This window comes from Podarcis liolepis, assembly GCF_965112155.1.
Source record: "Podarcis liolepis genome assembly, chromosome: 14".
NCBI classification, from domain to species: Eukaryota; Metazoa; Chordata; class Lepidosauria; order Squamata; family Lacertidae; genus Podarcis; species Podarcis liolepis.
In genome coordinates this window covers 49,450,925-49,472,807 of record NC_139569.1, presented here as the reverse complement: position 1 = coordinate 49,472,807, position 21,883 = coordinate 49,450,925, and the positions used below count along the sequence as shown (strand labels likewise).

At 43.6% G+C, this 21,883-nt stretch overlaps 2 protein-coding genes across 3 annotated transcripts; one reads left to right on the top strand and one right to left on the bottom strand.

Moving 5' to 3' along the window:
* Window positions 1–1,922: 1,922 nt before the first annotated feature.
* Window positions 1,923–13,092, top strand: LACTB (lactamase beta). Of its 2 annotated transcripts, XM_083475837.1 has the most exons (6): window positions 1,923–2,192; window positions 3,323–3,389; window positions 6,117–6,307; window positions 6,637–6,967; window positions 7,614–7,779; window positions 10,295–13,092. In XM_083475837.1, the coding sequence occupies exons 1-6, from the start codon at window positions 1,938–1,940 to the stop codon at window positions 10,857–10,859; spliced, it is 1,575 nt and encodes a 524-aa protein (XP_083331963.1). In that variant the 5' UTR covers window positions 1,923–1,937; the 3' UTR covers window positions 10,860–13,092. The 2 variants fall into 2 exon arrangements, with proteins under 2 accessions (XP_083331963.1, XP_083331964.1); XM_083475838.1 differs by lacking the exons at window positions 1,923–2,192; window positions 3,323–3,389 and adding an exon at window positions 3,619–3,771.
* A 445-nt stretch (window positions 13,093–13,537) lies between these two features.
* RPS27L (ribosomal protein S27 like) lies at window positions 13,538–21,680 on the bottom strand. Its single transcript, XM_083476063.1, has 4 exons — window positions 21,618–21,680; window positions 18,843–18,951; window positions 16,802–16,912; window positions 13,538–15,466 (listed from the first exon to the last, which is right to left on the bottom strand). Exons 1-4 carry the CDS (start codon window positions 21,621–21,623, stop codon window positions 15,438–15,440), a joined length of 255 nt encoding a protein of 84 aa, XP_083332189.1. The 5' UTR covers window positions 21,624–21,680; the 3' UTR covers window positions 13,538–15,437.
* Between the last annotated feature and the right edge of the window lie 203 nt (window positions 21,681–21,883).

Below are 21,883 nucleotides of genomic sequence, written 5' to 3'. Positions count from 1 at the left end.
AATTTGGCATTTGATAAATGACTCTGTTTTATTGGGAAAATAGTAATGAGAATTAAAACAACAAATGCTGAAATGAATCCCACCTGGTCTGCATTTGATTGCACATCTGAAAGTGGTTTGGTCTGGCTTGGAGCCCAGCTCCATAGTTCAAAACATCACTGGACACGGGGAAGGATGCAAGAATTTGTTACTCTATATTTCCTGGATTCTGCACTACTTTACGGTACAGGATAAATTGTTAATAGCCAAAATAATTTGCTCCTATCCTTGGTTTTCATCATTGCTCCACCTACTTGCCCACAGTGCGGGCTTATTTCAGTTGCTGATTTTTAGACTTTAAAAGTAATGGGTATGATCCACCAGGATGTGCCCCCCACCCCTTCATTTCAATGGAGCTTGTGCAAAAAAGCATTCCAGTGAACAAAGTCCAAGATGGAGACAGTTCTGGACATTTTGGAGCAAGCCTGAGGCAGAAAATCCAAATGGTGGTTAGTATATAATGATAAATTTTAAAATGAACACTTAGCTGCTTTTTAATAGTATTCCAAAATCTACTGAGGTAGGTTGTCTCGCTCTGCCTAATGGTAAGTGAAGCTTGTCAGGCAGCAGGAAGAAAATGTGTACATACTCCGTTCTCCCAGCGTCTAGACATTGTTGGATGACAACCTCTATAATCCCTGACCTGCTGTCTAATGAGACATGGAGCCTAACAGCAACTGGAGGGCCACAGGCTCCCCGTCCCTGCTTCAAATTGCTATTTAATGATGGCTTAATAATAGCTGTCACTCCAGCTGTCACCCTCCAACATTTCTCAAATGAAAATAGAGACGTCCTACCATACCCTACAAAGAAAATAGGGATGTCCTAAGGAAAAGCAGGACATTCCAGGATCAAATCAGAAACCGATAAGGCTTTCTGTAAATCTGGGACTGTCCTTGGAAAATAGGGACACTTGGAGGGTCTGAGCCGAACCTGCTTTCCGTGGTTGTGAGAGTAAAAGGTGGATGAAGAATTGATTGATTGAATTCATATTCCATAGCACCAACCACACCTACATTTGGGAAGTGGGGGAAGCATTCTGTAACGTTCTAAAAAGTTTCAGTTAAAAATAGTTACAAATAAAAATCAGACATGATTTCAAAACATTAATCCAACAAGATTTTTAAACATTAAGCAAACAATAAGCCTGGGTGCCGCCTTGAGCTCATTGGAGGGTAAGGTGGGATAAAAATATATGATACGATACGATAATCTTTATTGTCATTATCCCATACAGAACAAGGAAATTGAAAAATCTACACCAGACATTCAAAACAACAAGACAACAAGCCTGCTATCCCAGCTATCCCAACCTGGTTAACCCCCTAAAAACTCTGATACCCCATAATTAAATGCAATATACGTCCACAGAGACTACCTTACACTGCGTTTAAAATCCAAATCGCATTTGGATAAAAACCTTAATAAATCTAAACGCTGGATAAATCTAAAACGTTGGATAATTCTAAATGTAATAGATGAATGGGACTGCACACTCAGGAGATATGTTGAGTATACTAAGAAGGAAGGAAGGAAGGAAGGAAGGAAGGAAGGAAGGAAGGAAGGAAGGAAGGAAGGAAGGAAGAAAGAAAGAAAGAAAGAAAGAAAGAAAGAAAGAAAGAAAGAAAGAAAGAAAGAAAGAAAGAAGGCAGGCACTGATGAATACAGAAGGGAGAGCTGGCTGTTTGGCACAGTGAGAATCCAATGGGACTCTCCGCAGGGATAAAACAAGCCCCGCAAGACTCCGCTCGATGCGCTCGATGGGCTCCTGCGCTGTCTGATTGCGGCCGGCTCCGCTCGATGCCCTCGGGGGGCTCCTGCTCCTGCCTGGCGCGTCTCCTAGCAACGCGGGCCTAGGCCGGAGCCGGGCGAGCGAGCGAGGCAGCTCTGGGCCGGCCATGCTGCGAGGGCTGGCGGCAGCGCGGAGGGTCCTGCTGCCCGTGAGGCGCCCGGGGAGCGGCGGGCCGGGGGCGCCATGGAGTCCGCCCTCTCGCGGGAGCCGCTGGCGGCTGGGCCCCGTGGGGCTGGGGCTGGCCCTGACGGCGGCGGCGGCGGCGGCTGTGGGGAGCGAGGAAGAGCGGGAGGGCCCTCGGCCGGAGAAGGGCTTCGCCCGGGCCGTGGCCAGCAGCAGGGACCTGCTCCAGCGGCTGAAGGTGGGAAGGCGGGGAGGGGCCGAGGGCCAAAGTTTATTCCGCCGCCGCCGCCGCCCGGCTTTGTTTTGTTCTTAAGGACCGAACGGCAAAGTTCTGAATTTACATAGCATAAACTATGATAAAAATTTAGTCCCCCGTCTGCATGGGATGCCTTAAGTGTGCAGTACAAGTATATAGAATTATAGAGCTGGAAGGGAACCCAAGGGTCATCTAGTCCAGCCCCCTGCAATGCAGGAATCACAGCAAAAGAATCTGGCAGATGGGCATCCAACCTCTCTTTAAAAACCTCCAATAAAGGAGAATCCACTACCTTCTGAGGTAGTCCATTCCATTGTTGAACAGCTCTTACAGTTATAAAGTTCTTCCTATGGTTTAGTTGGAATCTCCTTTCTTGGCATTTGAATCCATTGGTTCAGGTTCCTGCTCTCTGGAGCAGCAGAAAACAAGCTTGCTCCATCTTCCAGCCTTTGAGATATTAGAAGATGGCTGTCAGATCCCAACTCCCTCAACCTTTCCTCATAAGGCTTGGTTTCCACAGCTTTTATCATATTGGTCACCCTCCTCTGCACATGTTCCAGCTTGTCAATATCCTTAAATTGTGGTGCCCAGAACTGGACACTTACCCAGTTGGAGTCTGACCAAGACAGAATAGAGAATCCTCATGAGAATCTTCTGCTCACTTTGCACCCACCAAATTCTGATTAGTCTATTTCTAGACCACCCTTCATCTGAAGATTGCAGGGTCGTTTACAGCATACTATAAACCCCTTGCAATAAAAATAAACAAATCTTTAAAATCGTATTGACGTTAAACTAAACTAGCACAAGAGAAAAGTCCTCAAGACTCTGAAGCATATGCAGCACTGGTGCCTCCAAAGGCCTGAGTAAATATATCTGATAACTAACACAGAGAATAAAATTGTGATCCAGTTAGCAAAATTTTGGCTTGGGGAAGGAGGAAGCGGGTGGTTTCTTCTCCACCTCCATTGATGTGGGCAAGGGTATGTGGCTTTAATGGAATTAAATGAGATTTAAATGGTTGTGGGGGGTTTTAAGACACACTCTTAGGATTGGCGCGTCAGAAGGATTAAGAGAATTCAGAAAGTCAAAGTTGTATTTTATTCCAATAGGATGAAGTGGGAGCACCTGGAATAGTAGCTGGAGTTTCTGTAGATGGCAAAGAAATTTGGTTAGAAGGTAAGTGAGGATTAATGTGTTTTTATTGTTTGTCAAAGACTTCTTGTATGCAGGGGCAGGGGTTGTCTTTATATTAAAAAAAAATTACATTTAAGATTATCATTCATTAATATAATTTCTATAGCTCTTTTGAGGATGCAGAGGGGAGGAAAGCTATGCAAATACAAAATTTGAGGAGAAACATAAGTTTGTGATGTAAGTCAGTAAGTCACAAATACAGGTTTGTGATGTAAGTCAGTAATGTTCACAGGATGGCTGGCTGGCTAGCCAGCTTCCTCATTCCTCTGGAGCAACAGTATTCTCCTGCCATGCCTGTCAGTTATAATTCCGCTATCATTTGGCTGCTAGCAGGAATGGAGTGGGATCGTGTGTATGCTCGCTGGTGGGTAATATCCTTTTAAGATGCCACACTGGTGAATTTTCCCCTCTTCCCCTTTTTGTTCTTGGGCCTTGTTTCCCTGTTTTGGGTTCCCATCAATTCCCTAAGGCCTGGGGGTGGGGAGTGTTTTTAAAATACCACTTTAACCAACGGTATATTCATAATACAAAGACTATTAAAATAACATTTAAAATCCTGTGTTAGCGGTACACATAGGATAGAAACAAGGATTTTCCCAGGTGTGGCTTTTCCTGTCCTAATGCTGTTGTGATGGAATAAGATCTGGCAAGGTGACGGCGCCTGCTTGGTTCTCTAGTCCCGTTGCTTCCAAAACGTTCTCTTCTGTCCACCCTTTCTGTCCTGCTTCCTTTAGCAACTTGGGCTCTTGCCTTCCCAGCTGTTTGGCACTACCTCTTCCCTTTCTCAACAGCATGCAGCCTCCTCCTTTAGGCCCTCTCTGAGCTTCTGAGACCAGTTCCTCCTTTGCTGAACTAGCTGCTTACTCTGCTCTTTGTTTCATCAGGCCTCGGCCTGCACCATCAACCCTTCCCTCCTGCGTTCCTGTATTTTGATTCACTGCTTTATCCACTTTCTTCTTACCCCATTAGCTGTGGGTTTACCTGCTTCTCGCTTGACCTGCTGCCCAAGGCAAGCTTTGTAAACACTTGTGTGGCATCACAGCAACTTATCCAGCACCAGAAGCTTCTGCACAGCATCGCTTTGCACATTTAGCTATGAAAACCCTTTCAGAGGAGCTCACTCTGATGCGAAAAAGGAAGTGCTGTATGCCCTCCTATTTCAGCTGGGTTACCCACACATTTACCTCTGCTGTATTTAAATAATGAATATGATGCAAAATGTATCTTGTGGTGTGTGTCCAAGTTGTCTGTACTGAAATAAATGGGCGTGACTATGCCATTGCAGTTTCACCCAGTCACCTATTTTTCTCTGTGGCAGGAAAGGTTGTACCCCTTCTTAATAACTACTTCTCAAAACTAAGTTTAACTTATTCTTTCCATTTATGTGTTAATCCTTTTTTAAAAAATGCCTGTGGTGCACATTAATTTAACTTCAGAATGAATTCAGGCAATGATTCCCAATATCCCTTGTCATGGACTACTTGAAATTCATGAGGATCTTGATGTATTTTTAAAAGCTAATTAAATAGGTTTTATAGTTAAATGTAGAGATAGTTATTTTAAAAAACAACAACAAGCAGCCAGGATTAGATTATTGTTTTAGCAATTGTAATGTGCTGTGCTAGATGCTAAAATATTTTTAAAGTATTTTAAAGAATGATATCCCTCGTCTTGCCACCACTCGCTGCTTTTTTCTTTAAAAAAGTAATATGATTAACATTTTCCAAAAAATATTATCTCATATTTCTAAAAGCTACCTGCAAAATTTCATCTTGGGATCTCAGTGGGATCACATTAAAAAAATATTTTGTACCGTCGAAAATCACTTTTCAAAATTTTAAATTTGTAACTTAACTTTAGCATTTAGAGTAAGTCCATCATGTGAAATATTAAAGCCCATTAATGTCTGAAGAGATTGGTATTTTTAGTTTAGAAATATCTCAATTCTGGGCTGAGCTTTTAAGGTTTTTGTGTAGTCTTGGCAAGGCCTCTTGAAGATGTTTGCTTGCCACAGGGAGGTGCCATCCCTTAATCCGGCTTGGGCAGGTCTAACTTGTACTGTGACCTGTATAATCACTTCTCAGGACAACAAACATTTATTTGAACTCTGATACGTTGTCTCTTTTCAACTTTGCTCTTCCTCTCTCCAGCTCCAATTAGGATCTTAAATGGCATCTATGTTTTTGTTAAAAAACATTTGTTTCCTTGGGTTTCTTTCTAGCCCTCTCATGCATCCTCAGAGCTCAATGTGGTAGCCATTCTCCCTTCCTAGACTTGATAACTTTGTATTGATACTGGAACAAACATGTTTGCCACACACAATATCTCTTATCATGGATGTTAATGAAGTGCTGCTATTCATTTGATGTGCAAACAGACCAAAGCTAGATATTATGCCTAACTCACATCTGTCTGTCTTGAGAAGAGGAAATTATCAAAAAGTCTTTGAGAAGTCTTAGGCTGCATACACACCATCCAGTAAAGCATATTGCTTCCCTCAAAGAATCCTGGGAACTGTAGCTTATCCCTCACAGAGCTACAATTCCTAGCACCCTTAACAGTTTCCAGGATTCTCTGGGGGAAGTAATGTGCTTTAAAGATATGGTGTGTACGCAGCCTCAAACAACTTGATCTTTTGGTTTTCAAAGAGCCTGAGGCATTCCAGTGCACAAAACACCACTTGACAGTAATCTGCTTATTCCCTTAAAGGAATGGGTTATGCTGACGTGGAGAACCGTGTGCTCTGCAAGCCAGAGACCGTCCTGCGAATTGCAAGCATTAGCAAACCTCTGACTATGGTTGCTGTTGCAAAGTTGTGGGAGGAAGGAAAGCTGGATTTAGATGCTCCAGTGCAGAAGTATGTTCCAGAATTTCCTGAAAAAGAATATGAAGGTGAAAAGGTAAATGAGGCCATTCACCAGCGTTAAGTGGTGGTCTGATGGAATTTCTTGGATATCCAGTCATCTGTAACATGTTTAATAGTGACTAACACACAATAACTCTCTTGTTAAGAAGAATGAAGCACATGTAGTAGGAATATAGCTTTCTTTATTGGGATGGGGGGCATCCCTCTGTTGTCCTGCTGACTTTAGCAAGGCTAGTTAAGTGTCAGCAGATCAATGGATTGTCATTGACAAGTCCCCACCCCAAATGTTGGAAAGTTTTTGTTGATGATAGCATGTGGTATCACTCCACTGTTTACTTGAGCTGATGTCTTTTTAAAATGTAGGTCACCATTACAACAAGACTGCTCACTTCACAGTTAAGTGGGATTCGCCATTATGAGAAAGATATTTCCAAAGTAAAAGAAGAGAAGGAAAAGGCCAACAGAACCCTGAAGGCTACAAAAGATATCACAACATCTGACAGAGAGAAAGAAGACAAAGTCTCTGAAAAAACTGACTTTGCTAAAGCCAAGCTGGAACACGAAGGCAAACCTTCCAAAAGTGAAAAGAAAAAATCAGAGTTTGAACATAAAGAATATTATTTGAAAGAAAAATTTGATAATGTGATTGATTCACTGAACTTATTTAAAAACGATCCTTTGTTCTTTAAACCAGGTGAGTTGTACATTTAATCCAAACTGTTTAGTACAGCTGTGTTGTCAAGTATGCCTTATGGAAGCTCACATAACTTGGTTGTTTCAACATTACTTTTTCATTAAGAAAAAGGTTTGACTATCTTTGCCTACTCCATTTTCATTTTGAAGTAGGTCTTTATTTCTATACTCTTCCTCTTTTAAGTTTGGTATCTTCCACTGTTTGCATGAAAGATATCTCTGTCTGTTCTGTGGGGATCTGAAGAGGAGGAAATAAAGCCCCATTCTTTCATGCAGAGGGTCTCTGCTTAGATTCTTACCATTTTCTGGTGTGGTTGAGAAGAACCATGGAGAGCTGCTGCCAGTCTGTGTGGACAGTCTGGATCTAGATAGGCAATAGTCTGACTCTATATAAGGTAGCTTCCTATGTTCCAAAGAGTGAGTATACAGTTGCAATCGAAATTATTCAACCCCCCATTGCAAATTGGTTTATTATCAAAATTTACAGACCTTCAGCTGTTTGCAATGAACAAATCAAACAAATGGATGTTCAACACAATGGATGCTTCAAGTGGTCTCCCCAAATTGAGCTGAAACTGCAACTTATACTGGTTTCTCCAGTCTCACAGCATAAACTATGTATAAAATGTACCTTTCTTCCCTTCAAGGTAGCCAGTTTTTGTATTCAACTCATGGATTTACTCTTCTGAGTGCTGTTGTGGAGAGAGCCTCTGGTCAGAAATTCACAGACTACATGCTGAAAATATTTAGTGACCTGGATATGCTGGCAACAGGATTGGATGATAATGAGCCCCTTATATACAACAGAGCGAGGTAAACTTCCATGCAGTCATGTCCCATAGGCTTGCAACAGTTGCTGTTCATTTATTTTGGCTTAATAAAATATGTTCTTTGGAATATCCACAGCAATCTGGGTTCCACTGACACTGACAGAAGCACTTGTGTATCTTTATATGGCATGTCCCCTCTGCAACAGCCTTATTTTCTCTCATTCACAACTGAGCAGTTATTGGCTCCGTTGGAGTTGTGCATAGCTCAGTTTTCCCCTACCTTGTGCCCTCCAGATGTTTGGGATTACAACTCCCAGCAGCACAACCATACTAAAGGACCCCTGGATGGTTAAGTCCAGTCAAAATCGACTAGGGGGTGCAGCACTCATCTCCGCTTTCAGGCCGAGAGAGCCGGCTTTTATCTGCAGACAGCTTTCCGCGGCAGGTGGCCAGCATGACTGAATTGCTTCTGGCACAATGGGACACCGTTATGGAAGCCAGAAAGCACTGTTTACTCCCTATGCCATATGGCCATGCTGTTGGGGGCTGATGGGAGTTGTAGTCCAAAACTACAGGCATCAGGTTGGGGAGGGCTGCTTTAGAACAAGATGAAGAATTAGTAGTTGGTGCAGGTAATAAAGAAGAAGAAGAAGAGTTTGGATTTGATATCCCGCCTTTCACTCCCCTTCAGGAGTCTCAAAGCGGCTAACAATCTCCTTTCCCTTCCTCCCCCACAACAAACACTCTGTGAGGTGAGTGGGGCTGAGAGACTTCACAGAAGTGTGACTGGCCCAAGGTCACCCAGCAGCTGCATGTGGAGGAGCGGAGACGCGAACCCGGTTACCCAGATTACGTGACTACCGCTCTTAACCACTACACCACACTGCCAATTCTTAAAATTTAGTTAAATATTGAGTTAAATTCTGTAGAAACATTTTAAAGTTTGGAATAGCCCTGATTAATGGTTTCCAATAGTTCCCATGCCTTGGGTACCCTTCTCTCCCCCCCCCCTCCATAGTGCCCATTTAATGCTAGCCATTCAATGATCCCCGGATGAGCAGGAGTTTTAATTACAAATTATTAAGAGATCAAAAGCAATATGTTGTGTTAATCAACTGTTTAGAAAGAAACTCCCTCACACCCTCACAAAAAGTAAAAATGGCACAGCTATTGCTGTTAGAAAGTATGGACAATTCCCAGGGGACATGTCACAGGGAACATTGTGGATGTTTAGTGTTAAGAAGCTTATATTTTGGAAAAATTGTTAGGGACAGTGACTTGAGGAAAATGGACAAGCCCTTAATTTTTATAAATGAAAATAAATCATATGTAGCAGTTCACATAATTCCAAGCAAAATTAAGGGGAGCCGATAAGCTTAATGTAATGCTTCAGCATGTCTGGGAGTGATGTTCTAAAATCAGAGTTCACTGCCACCTTGTGGTTCTCTTTGTATTTACATGATCCAAGGCTGTGAGATGATAGTACAGTGAACCTCGGGTTGCAAAAGTGATCCATGCAGAAGGCACGTTTGCAACCCGCAGCACCGCGTCTGTGCATGCATGGGTCACGATTCGGCGCTTCTGCGCATAGCACGATTTAGCGCTTCTGCGCGAGCGCCTAAACCCAGAAGTAACTTGTTCCGGTACTTCCGGGTTCGGCACAGTGCGCAACCCAAAGTCACGTAACCTGAAGCGCCTGTAACCCGAGGTACCATTCTACGTACCTTTTTTGTAGTCATACCTTTTTCAAAGAGCCAAGTATAAGAAGCAGAGTGAGTTTTGGCCTAGATCTAAGATCATAATGCAGCCAAGTTAACAGTGCTTAAATTTGTTCATACCTACAGTTCCACAGCCCTCGAAATCCTCCAGTTTCTTAGAGTTTCCATGGCTGGCAAGCTGTTTACTGGCATTTTTGCTGTGTGTCTTTTAATTCAGAAAGCTGTGAGGAAGGGTTCTCACCTAGATTTCAGATTTGGAGGGACCGAGTTTTGAGGTATCTTCATTACTTTACAGTGAAGTAGGGCTGGCCTTGAATGCATACAAGAGCTTTACTGCCCAAGAGGCTCATCAGTGTACTTGGAGGTCTAGCCTTCACCAGTACAATAATGTGGCTAGAGTACTGATAGCCTTGTTTCCTTTCTGGTGTTCTAGTGCAACTTGTCCTCTTACCTTTCATAGTAAAGCAGCTCCATGCCAAAATGTGGAACCAAGCAGTGGTGAATCCAGCAAATAGCTGAGTGGTGCTTGTTAATTGGGCAAAGCTTCCCCATTTGAAAAAAAACATTGCACTGGTTATCACAGGCATAGGCAAACTCGGCCCTCCAGATGTTTTGGGGACTACAACTCCCATCATCCCTGACTACTGATCCTGTTAGCTAGGGATGATGGGAGTTGTAGTCCCAAAACATTTGGAGGTCCAAGTTTGCCATTGCCTGGGTTATCGCCATCTTTTGCTTTCTTCTCGTGTGCAATTTCTGAAGTTTGCCTGTGACACATTTGAATAAAATAGTTGCTTACTTTTCCTTGTGGATGACCATCCTTCTTGCTTCCCCCTCCAGGAACTACATTCACAACAAAAAAGGCCGTCTGGTCAATGCACCCTACGTGGACAACTCCTACAAGTGGGCTGGTGGTGGCTTCCTCTCCACAGTGAGCGACCTTCTTAAATTTGGCAACGCTATGCTGTATGGCTATCAACTTGGACAGCTGGAAAACCTCGCTGCTGGACTCCTTCCTGGTTATCTCAAACCTGGCACCGTAGCGATGATGTGGAGGCCAGTTCCAAACACAAAAGCACCTGGGGACAAAGATGTTAAATATGGGATGGCGTGGAGTGTGGTGGAGAATAAGCAGGAATATGGCTTCTGCAGGCGGCAGCGACACTATGCCTACCACACGGGTGGGGCAGTGGGTGCAAGCAGCGTCCTGCTCATTCTTCCTGAAGAGCCAGACTCTGCAGCTTCAAACAGTGGCCCACTGGTGCCACCCAAGGGTGTGGTGGTCACAATTATTTGTAATATGCAGTCTGTTTCCCTTAGCAGCATTGCCTTAAAGATTGCAATGGAATTTGAACAGGATAAGTTGGCACAGTACACTGTTAAAAGCAGCTCCTTACAGGATTAAACAAGGTTCCAAAAGAAATGTGGAAAGCTATATATGCTGACAGGTGTCCATAGCACTGAAAGCATCATATTGCAAAGGCATGTCCCCATTCTATGTTGGTGGTGCTGCATTCAAACTCGCTACTCAGGGAAGCAGCCATGTGGGTCAAGCAAACTCTCATTAAAGGTATTTTTCGGGTGCAAGTTGCCAAAAGTGTGAGCAGTGGTAACTTTTGCCACCTAAAGCCAAATCTAGTTGCCAATCACATCATTTCACTTCTTCATTCTCTGATCTTAATTGAGAAATTGACTTTTAACTTTCACTGTTGTATTTGAAAGATTGAGAGGGGTAGGGCTGGCCGATGCCAGCTTTTCAACATTGTGATGTACCAGCCAAACATCCCGATCTGACGATACACCATCATGTTGAAACAGAGGGAGGAACAAGCTGCATTGGCCAGGAGCTGAGGCCAATGCAGCTTGTTCCTCTTGTCAGACACTGGGGATGGAGGGAGTCAGCCAGACAGTGGTAGCCAAGTGCAGAGTCTGTCAGGATCGGTGCGTTTGCCTGCCTTTGCCTTCACCCAAGCAAGTAGTCACACTGTGTCTTTTCTCCTGGGATGAAAGACCACTCTGGGGGGAAAGACACACCCCACCCTCCTGGGTGAAGGCAGCCAGGTGGTAGGTAGCCAAGCGCACAGAGCCTGTCAGGCTCGTTCCGTTTGCTTTCCCCTACACCCCAGCGAGCGTGCCGGGTCTTTACTCCTGGGTGACCAACCACCCCTGGAGGAAAGATGCAGCTCACCCTCCCAGACGAAAGCAGCTGGGTGACAGTAGCCAAGCACCCAGAGCCTGGGAAGCTCCATTCACAAGGCTGCCTCTGCCTTCGGCCAGAGCACGGTGGCAGTTTCACCCGGTGGTATATTGCAAGTGAAACCACCGCTGCTCCTGAGTCCCTCTGCCTACAGCACCTGGCTGCAGCTTGTTTCTCCTTCGGCACGCTGGGCACTTGGGAGCAGCAACCGTTTCACTCAGAATATACCGCCTGATGAAACTGCCATCACAGCCCTCATATTGGTCTTGGGCAATGTATTGATACATCACCTAGGCCTAGACAGGAGTGGCGAAAACCCAGGGGATGACTGCCACAGGCACCGCTTGACTCAAGTACAGTTGTGCCAAGACAGCAGGAGAGCAACAGAGGTCCATTAATCATGCAGGGTTTTGGTTCTGCTATGCCTGCTTTTGGGTGCCAGCTCTCAATAACAGACAGAGAAAGGCAGCAGGGACTGAGCTCCTAAGAGCAACAATTCCCATCAGCCCCTTAGGGACAGTCAAAGGACCTCCTTCCCCTTCTTGCTGGAACCGTTAGCAGGGCTCAACCCTCCACTTCAGTAACATTGATGCAAAGTACAGAAAGGTAATAAATCCTGCAGTTATGGTGGGATTGACTTTACAAGAGACTCTTAAGTTTATGTCGGGTGCTGCTATTTTGCTTTTAATAGTTTAAGAACTTGCCCACCCAGTAATAATTTCCTAGACTTGAAGGTAGTCGGGTGTGTGTGTGGAATTTTGATGTCATGTTTGCTTCACAATAGCAAAATTGTAGTTGGTTTCAGGTAGGCATGATCACAATAGGCTGCCAATGTTGCTCCCTGCCAGTCAACACTTTACTGCGTGTATTATTTGTGAAGTGTAGGAAACAGCCATTTGAAAGCTTTAAGAGAAGTTTACATTTATTTAAAAGCTTCACTCCTATGTGCATCTACTTGGGAGTAAGCCCTGTTGAATATATGAGACGTGCTCCCAAGTGAATATGCATAGATTGAGGCTGCACCTGACATTTTTTCTTTCTACTTGCTCTTCTCTAGAAAGCATATCCAAGATGGTCCTTTGTTGTTGTTTTATTAGCCTAGAATTCCTCTGAGAGCCTGGTGCACCATCTTCTTCACTTTTTTAGTCATACCTGCTAGTTCTAAGAGTGGAGTCCTGGGGCTGATGGGAATTGTAGTACAAAACTTAAAGGGTATGAGGTTCAGACGGGCTGGTGCTAAATGATTGATCTGTCACAATGATCCTTATATAAATCATGTTAAATGTTTCTTTTTCTCCTGCCCCTGCCTTTTCTCCAGCGATCTGAAATTTGGCTGAACTAATTATGCTTATGTAAAATGCCTATTTTGATCCTTTTATTATTGACTAGCCTTTTTGTATGCCTTAACCAATAAATACTTTATGTTGTTGACAAAGTTCAAGTGGCAATGGGTGCTACATCATGTTCAATTGCATTTGCCCCCTTTTTGGCAAGAGGTGTAAATTCTGGAATCTGGGACAACAGCTATCTTGCTTTCATGTAGTTTTAAGAAGTGCAGAGCAACATTTGTAAAAACTGCATAGGGATGACAGAGGTATAGAAGGACCGGAAAGTAAGACAGTGGGGGGGGGGGAGTGTCCTTAACTGGAAGCTTCTTTAAGAAGCCCCCCATCCACTGTTAGTCACAAGAGTGTGTCATCTTGAAACTTTTGAAATAGCCCCTAAAGAAGCACAGAGTTTCTTTGCTGGGGCTAAACCAACACAAACTGGTTCACAAATGAATGTGTAACTACAATTTATACATTTACCTAAATTAACAATTCCTTGGATAAAGCAAGACAGGTTAACTTTTTAAGAAGTGCAGTAAGGCAGCTCACACGTTCAGATTTCATATCAAGCAGTTTATTGATTCTAATGCAGACAAATTAAAAAAGCACAAAACACAGCTTTAGTTGAGGAAAGAGACAACTACTGATCAACTAAAACGCTTCCAACTTGGAAGGAGGCCTGTGAACCTCTAATGATGGTTTTGAGACTTATGTTTTGAATATTACCAAGTAAGGAATAAGACACAGGCTGTAGTAATTATGATTAAAGTTAATCTGCAGTGAATTCTCTTAATGCCTGATAAAATACTCAAACCAGTCAGAAATGCAACCGCCATAACACCAATCCACAATTTAGTACTCCTTGCAGCAACTTGCATTTCTGGTTTTAGTACTGTGGGTCATTATTTGCTCTACTGACCAGAACTAGTGAAGTGCATGTCATTCTGCTGACTATGCAGTACAGGCTATAAACAGCAGTTCAAGAGGCAGAAAACAGTCTATAGAATCATAGAATTGTAGTGTTGGAAGGGACCCCAAGGGTCATCTAGTCCAACCCCCTGCAATGCAGGAATCTTTTGCCCAACTTGGGGCTCAAACCCACGACTGAGATTAAGAGTCCCATGCTCTCCCAAATGGATAATCAATTTGAGTACAAGAACATGAGAAGTTGCTGTCTACTAGGTCAGTCCATTTACCCAACTAGCTCACTGCTGCTTCCTCTGACGGGCAGAGAAGCTCTCCATCTTCTTTTCCTTCATCTGCTGTCTGCATGCGAAGCATGTGATCTAACACTGAACGACAGTGCCTCCCCATTAAAAAAAATCAGAAAAGTTAACAAGGGCACTGCATTGTATCAACAGGGAGGCACACAGCAACGCAAGCCGGTTCTGAAAACATTTGTCAAGTGCTGTGTAGTTAGTTGACCAGCCAGGAAATAGGATCAGCATCTTTTGTGAACTTTTTCTGGGCAAGACTACCAAAACAATAAACCAATAGGAACCTAGGAAGCTGCCTTATACTGAGTCAGACCATTGTTCCACTTGGCTCAGTAATAATCCTTTTCCTGTGGCCTCCTTGGCCTAATCTCCATGCCACATTGTGACACCTCTCTCTGCTGGCTTCACAGCAAGAGAGGAAGCATTCATAGGCCTATCTTCCCTGCATTGGTCTGATTCTGAACTGGTGCTCTTTTTCTATAGGAAATAAGAAGAATGGAGGAAAAAGGAGGGATCCTTGAGGGTTTTTCTGAGACCAGAGCACAGCAATGGCGTTTAATATATAATCTTGATCTTTTGCATCCATGAAACGGGGAGGGACATCCCGAATCGTTTGAGGAGAATCGGGATCGAGGTGGAGGACCCACAGCTGGAAGTAAGTAGAATTACTTATCTTAACATAAATTGTCTATACTGACTGGCAGCAGCTCTCCAGGAATTCAAGGAGTCGTCTCTCCCGGCCCCACCTATGGGTGCTGGGTACTGCATGCAAAGCAGATGTTCAGCCATGGAGCTACAGTCCTTCCCAAGTACTGGTAAGCTATGTTTCTTCTTGCATAGCTTTTATTCATTTCAGTGGAGATTTGCAAATCAGAAGTTCCAAGAAGACTAGGCCCTATAGCTGCAAAACCAGCAGGGTTAAAATATAAAAACTGTTCCCTTCTTAATGAAGTTTTTTTTAAAGACTGGCATTTGAATTTCTTCACCATAGTGATCAGCCGGTTGTTACTGCGAAGAAAAATGCACTAAATGCATTCAAATGACATAATTAACAGCCTTATTCATTCAAGGTTCATTGTATAATAAAAGCTATAAAAATAGAGTTTGGTTACCCCTAAGCATATACACAAAATCTGCACAAAACCCCACCCCACAGCTAGACATAATTAACTTGCTAGATTAAGCAGCACTATCAAACATAAGGCTTCCAGTGGTATCATTTACAGCAGCACAGGAATTCTTCAGTGTTGCTTTCTTCTAAATGAGCAACCTGTAAAGAAATAGTACCATACATGAGATCCAAAGAGCTTATAAAGACTGCAGACAGTGACATGAAAATCAAAGCTCCTACTTGTAAAATAACCCCAGCGGATGTTCGTGTTTGTAAATATCCAAGTGTGCAGAGTTTCCCTTGTCAAATTGTTCTCATTGGGAAACTTGCATTAATGCTTATATTCTTTCTGTCTCCCTGTAGGGATTCCCCCCACCCCCTGCCAGAATGACTGATATTTATATCATATTCTCAGTTCCCTTTAAAGAAATTCAACTCTCACTGCCCCCTGCCTTGCCATCCTAGTGTGTTATCTCCCATAATTGAACTGCACTCAGTTAATTTACCTTTAGAATATTTTTACCTATTGAAATGCAGAGTAGCTCAACAACTAGGAAATCTTTCGGTTAAGAATTTTAACTTCAACGGCACCTCTGGACTTAATAGTTCTGGGAATTTTGCCAAGCTGCAATTCTGCCAGCTGAGAATCTCGTTTAACATTGAACCCATTTGCTCATCTAGGTTTTTAAGAGCCTTTGCATTTGTGATTCAACTTTAGCCACACTAGAATGAACAGAATTTTAAGAAATGGCGTATTCCCCTGACCTTCCATCCAGACTAGGCACTGATCAGCGGCAATTTCTGCTAAATGTGTGTGGACTGGTTGGCATTCCAGAAAACTTGAGTCTTCTAGCCAGCCACTCCCTACATCCAAGGCCCTGCCTTATATATGCTTATTATATGCTTTTCCTCAAGTGCTGATGCCCCACTTTTTGTTTCTGAGAAGAATTTTAATGCTGTGTTCTAAATTCTGCCAAAAAACAACAACCCTACCCCCTTCAATGGTTGAAGATGTTTATTTCCAGATGCATGCCCAATCATTAACATTAAAGCTGTTTTGTGCAGAACTGAGCAAACCAATCTGCCACATACCGAGTCAGACCATTGATCTATCTAGCCCAATATTTACTCTTCTGTTCGTTTCAGGCACAGGTTTTTCTTGGCTCTGCTATCCAAAAGCCATTAATTGAAGATGACAGGGACTGAAGCTAATACTTTATGCATGTGTTGAATCAATGAACTATGGGTAATCCCTATGGCTCTAGAACAGCCTTCCCAAATCTGGTCCCCACCATATGTTCCTCATAAGTCCCAGCCAGCAGGCTGGGAAATTCTGAAATCTACAAATACATTAGGAGATAAAATCAACAATTTATTTCAACACATAGACTGCCTGAATAAGCTGCCTGTGTTAATGAATACCAAGGTCATGGCATAAATGGTGTATCTGCGCAGAAGAAGCCTGATTAAAGGAGCAAGGTGGTTTTCCCCTACCTTCTGTGAGTCTGGCTTTGCCTCCTGTTGGTTGGCACAAGACAGTCGAGCATCCTACGCAGGGCACCACTATCTGAGCATGGCTGAATACTGTGGTGATCTTGTAGCATCCTGAATTTTAAAAAGCATATTTTTTCATTCCAATGGACTTACACACTGATACTACACTGAGTGTCCAACATATTACCTAATGCTAGACTGGGATGTCAAATAATGTGCATTGCCCTCTCAGGTCTTTCTTGCCTCTGTGTTACTATTGGTACAAGTGAGTTGGTTTCTTAAGGCCACCAAGTGCTGTCCATAACTGCTTGGTACCTTGAATCTGGGTCTCTTCCCCTGTACAACTTAATTTAATAAAAAGAGACATGCTCTGAAGTTGTTCTCAGAGTGTGTGCCAATGGTCAGACAGTCAGTGTATTTCAGTTACAGGGCTCATTTATGAAGAGAAAGGAAGAGACTCTTAATGTGTTTCTCAAACCCATTTGCCCATGAGAAAAAATGGGTTTTTGTACATGTGTACTGGTGTCACACAGATCACAGATGTTTACAATTGCAAAAACAAAAATAGAACTTTTCAAAGAAATGCAACAAGCTTCATACCTTAGGAAAACCAAAGGGTGTATGTATGATTTTACAAACAATGTTTGGCCCTACAATTAAATTGATTGTAGAAATAGATGGCAGGATTGTAGTCACCGACAAGCTGAACATGAGTCAGCAGTGTGAAACTGCTTGAAAAAAGACTGCTGCTATTTTAAGCTATATTAATAAAACTATAGTCACAAAAAGTGACAGTTCAACTTTATTCTGCACTAGTCAGACCTCAACTGAAGTACTGTGTTTAGGTTTGGGAACCACAATTTAAGAAAAATTGGAATGAGTTCAGAGGAGGACAGTGGGGATGGTCAAGGTATAGGAAATGACTGCTATGAGGGAGGTTGAAGTACTGGGTATTGTTGAGCCTGGAGAAGACAGAGACATGATCACGCTCTTCAAATACCTGAAGAGCTGATAAATAGAAGGTAAAGATTTGTCCTCTTGCTGCAGCAAGTGAGAGAATGTCAGATGCAACATTTCCATCCTTAGACAACATTTAGCCTTAAAAAGCCAATTCCAGAAGCACAAACTAGATATGTAGGCAGCAGGCTGAAAAATGTAATAAACCTCATGTACGCTTAGGAGTAAGTCTCACCAAGTTCAGTGGGGATAGGTATACAAAGGATTGCAGTCTGTAAACAACACTGGTGTACTTGGATAGCACTTGTAAAAGGTTTGATACACATACACAATATCTCCCATTAATTACACTTTCAACCTTTCGGAGGAGGAAACTATTTCATCAACCTGACCTTTTGAATAAGCTCTTCTGATAAGTTGCTGCAGTGTTTCAGTAATGAAAGTGAAAAATGAGCCACACCAGTGAATGTTACTCTGCCAGCAGGACTGGCAGATGCCATTGTTCAAAACTGCAGAAGGAAATAAGTACCTGGTTTTTCCTTAAAGTACCGTAATTCCCCTCACATCCTTTATATTTAAAGTTTTATGGTCAATGAGATTTATTAAAAATATTTGCTTATGAGACTATTAAATTGTCTAGTGTTGTCTAAATGGTTAGTGAATAACCAATCTTGCAAATCAGGGATTTATCAAGACCATTGAACATTTTTTGTTAAGGATACAGGACTAAATTAATTCTTCAATAAATCAAATGTTATTTGTTGCTCATTGGGATGTTGAAGCAGGTAAGACAAAAAGTGGAATAATTACAATTCATTCTCAAGGAATCTGCTTCTTTTTTATTCCTGGGAACCGATAAATGATAAAAGTAATGAAGAAAATTACACAGATCCACTGCATATGCCTTCGCAATACTTTTACTCCAGAAGAGAAGAGGTTAATATGCAAATTCAAGTGGCAGGCCATTATCTCTTATTGCAATCTTTGCCTCTCCAGATGTTTTGGAACACTAGATTGCCAAAGGCTGTCTTACTACAAGTTTCCTGTGGTCCTTTACAGGAAGAACACTTTAAATAATAGTTACCTGGACACTTGACATCCATGAAGTAGGAATTTGGACTCTGGACCAGACGTTTCTTTTTGTGTTTTCTCTTTTCCTCCTCTAGGGATGGGTGAATTAAGTCTCTGGTCAGCTGTGTGAGATATTAGGGAGTTATTGCCATGAGTACAACAAAGCAGAGTTTGCTAACTTTGCTGAAAGAGGTGTTTTCTACTGAATATTATTAATTATAGTTGTTGTTGTTAATATATCTCGCTTTTCCCTGCAAGGATTATTTCATTTATATCCCACCTTTCCTCCAAGGGGCTCAATCAAGGTGGCGTACATTTAATCCCCACAACAACTTTGTGAGGTAGGTTAGGCTGAGAGGCAGTGACTGTTCCAAGGTCACCCAGTGAGCTTCAGCCCCAGTGAGTGGGAATTTGAACCCTGGTCTCCCTAATCCTTGCCCACCTATGTTGGGTATTTCTCTCAGGGTTCCCCCAAACCATTTAGGTCCCCAAGCCACAAAAATCCAAATGGTAGCAACAGAGGGCACAATCCCCCATTACAACAGTTGGGGACCCAAAGATCCCCAAGCCTCATCTTTCTACTCCTCACTCTACAATCCACAATGGCATCCAGCCTGTGCCCACTGCCTCCTCTGCTTACCTCTTCTCACCTTTTCCACCAAAAACTAACATCACAAGAACACTCCTCTGATGGGTTAGAGCAGTGGTTCCCAATTAGGGGTCCACGAAGAACGCACCCAGGGGGTCTGCGGCCCCATTCCTTGCCGCTCCAACTAAATTTGTGTTATTTCTGCATGGTAATAACACAAATTTTATGGTCTGTTTTAGCGCTGTGCAATTTTTCAATATACAGTGGTGCCCCGCAAGACGAATGCCTCGCAAGACGGAAAACCCGCTAGACGAAAAGGTTTTCCGTTTTTGAGCTGCTTCGCAAGACGATTTTCCCTATGGGCTTGCTTTGCAAGACGAAAACGTCTTGCAAGTGTTCCGATTTTCCCCCGCTTCCCCCCTTTTTTCTAAGCCACTAATAGCCTTTTAGCCGCTAATCCACTAAGCCTTTAATAGCCGCTAAGCCTTTAATAGCCGCTAAACCGCTAATAGCGCTAAGCCGCTAATAGGGTTGCTTCGCAAGACGAAAAAACTGCTAGACAAAGAGACTCAAGGAACGGATTAATTTAGTCTTGCGAGGCACCACTGTATTGGCCAAAATCAGTTTTGAAATCATAGTGCGATAAGAATTTTGACCTGACAATACATAGTAATATATCAAGGTACTCTCGATATCACATGAAGCTCTCAGCTGATAATGCTGCTGATAAGTGCTGCTGATTTGAGAACAGGGCAACTTATCACCCTCACTTCAAGGCACCATGGCACTACCTTCCCCTGGCATTGAGGCAGAGCTAGTCAGCAGGAAAGAAGGAGTAGCCATAGTGGATGTGCATCTTCGCTGAAGGCAGCTTGATGTGACTCCATTTCCTCTCCTCCCTCCACCCATCCTATCACCACGGCTGCCCCTTCCCTTCTCCCCCACGCTAATCTCCCATTTCAGACATTGTGATATATTGGAATCTTGTGATGTTTAGTTGCTGATATACCACGATGTTGAAAACTAGGTATCACTCAGCTCTAGTCTGGTTTTTAGTATACCTAAAATCCTTTGCTTATTAGATGCTAGCCCATATTTTTTTCAGAAAATTACTTTGTAAAGGTAACTATCATTGGCTTTTGAAAAATAGGGGGTCCTCAGTAATTAGCTAATTGGGAGCCACTGGGTTAGAATATTCGCCATATGGCAATAGCCTTTGTGTGCTGAATTTGCTCAATACTATATTGACTTGGTTGTAAACAGAAGGAGCACCAGATCCTAGAAAGAGTGCACTGAATAACTGAAAGGGGGTGGGGATGAGAGAGAGATGTCTCTCCTTGGACAGCCTGTTGTGGATTCTAAAATTAGCCACTGTAACACCAGTAGGTGCCTGTGAGTGGTGATGATGAAAGGAGAAAGCTGACTCTAAGGAAAAGAACTTTGAAGATTACCATCTGTCTGCACCAAGTGCCTCAAAATGCAGGATGGGAAAATTAAACTGAAAAGCAGACTAGAAAACTGTAAAATACTTGAGCTAGATGCCAAAGTGAAAGGAGGCCACGTACTCCCTGCACCACCAGGCCATCTGCTCAGTTATGTAGCTATATTCCACCTATATGCACCCCTATTCTGACACTTAATTTTGAGACTCCAGGGAGCTCTGGTGCTTCCATCCCCAGGTAAAGAGTAACAGCTGCACCCTGGCTAGGGATCCATATGGCACATCGCATTAAGGGGAAGAGTGTGGTGGTGGCGAGGCAGAAAGAGCTGCCTGGTTTCGCAGCTGGCCTGTGGCCAGGAGTCCGTGGGCACCGGGAATTCCTCTCCAGGGTCTGATGATCCCGGTGCTGGGTTTGGGATCAATGCATACGACCTGTCATGGGGGCGGAGGCGTTGATTGTGGCGAAGTGTTTGTGTGTGTGGCTAGAACTGCTACGAGGGTGCGCAGAAAGTAGAATAAGTGCTTTTTTTTTTCTTTTTTACACCCTGCCCCACCCTCCAGCACCGTAAACGTCCTGCTCCACCCCCGCCCATAAACAGAGTGGAACATCCCACCCACCCCTTCTCTCCTCTTAGGCAATGGGACAAGCCGCCCCCCCCCCCGACAGGCAGAGCCGAGGGGGCTTCTCTCCTCTTTCTGCCCCCTTCCCCCCATTAACCCTTGCCGCGCCGCCCGCCTTCCGAGTGGCCCCCACTCACGGGCATGGTGGCGCCTCGCCGCCGCTTCTCCTCCCTGCCAGCCGGAAGCGCCCTCCGCGCCAGCCTTTCCCCCCCCCCGCGCCCCCAAACACGCGCAGATACAAACACAGGCGCGTGACGCGGGCCAGAAGCCCCGCCCCTGGGGCTCTGCGGGCACGCCCACTTCCTCGAGACCATCTAGGAGCCCAAGCTCTGTGGTTTGGAGAAGGGCGTTTTGGCTTTTCCAAGGCGCGGCTGACCGTCCAGAACAAGCGAGTCCAGCCCCA

What these genes read in the sequence shown, in the direction of transcription:
- LACTB (XM_083475837.1), top strand. Translation starts at nt 1,938, where the DNA reads ATGCTGCGAGGGCTGGCGGCAGCGCGGAGGGTCCTGCTGCCCGTGAGG. An exon ending in AAGAATATGAAGGTGAAAAG is followed by an intron (nt 6,308 to 6,636) that starts GTAAATGAGGCC and finishes TTTAAAATGTAG; the next exon opens with GTCACCATTACAACAAGACT. An exon ending in TCCTTTGTTCTTTAAACCAG is followed by an intron (nt 6,968 to 7,613) that starts GTGAGTTGTACA and finishes CTTCCCTTCAAG; the next exon opens with GTAGCCAGTTTTTGTATTCA.
- RPS27L (XM_083476063.1), bottom strand. An exon ending in CATGGATGTCAAGTGTCCAG is followed by an intron (nt 16,913 to 18,842) that starts GTAACTATTATT and finishes TTTAAAATTCAG; the next exon opens with GATGCTACAAGATCACCACA. An exon ending in CAAAGCCAGACTCACAGAAG is followed by an intron (nt 15,467 to 16,801) that starts GTAGGGGAAAAC and finishes ATTTCTTTACAG; the next exon opens with GTTGCTCATTTAGAAGAAAG.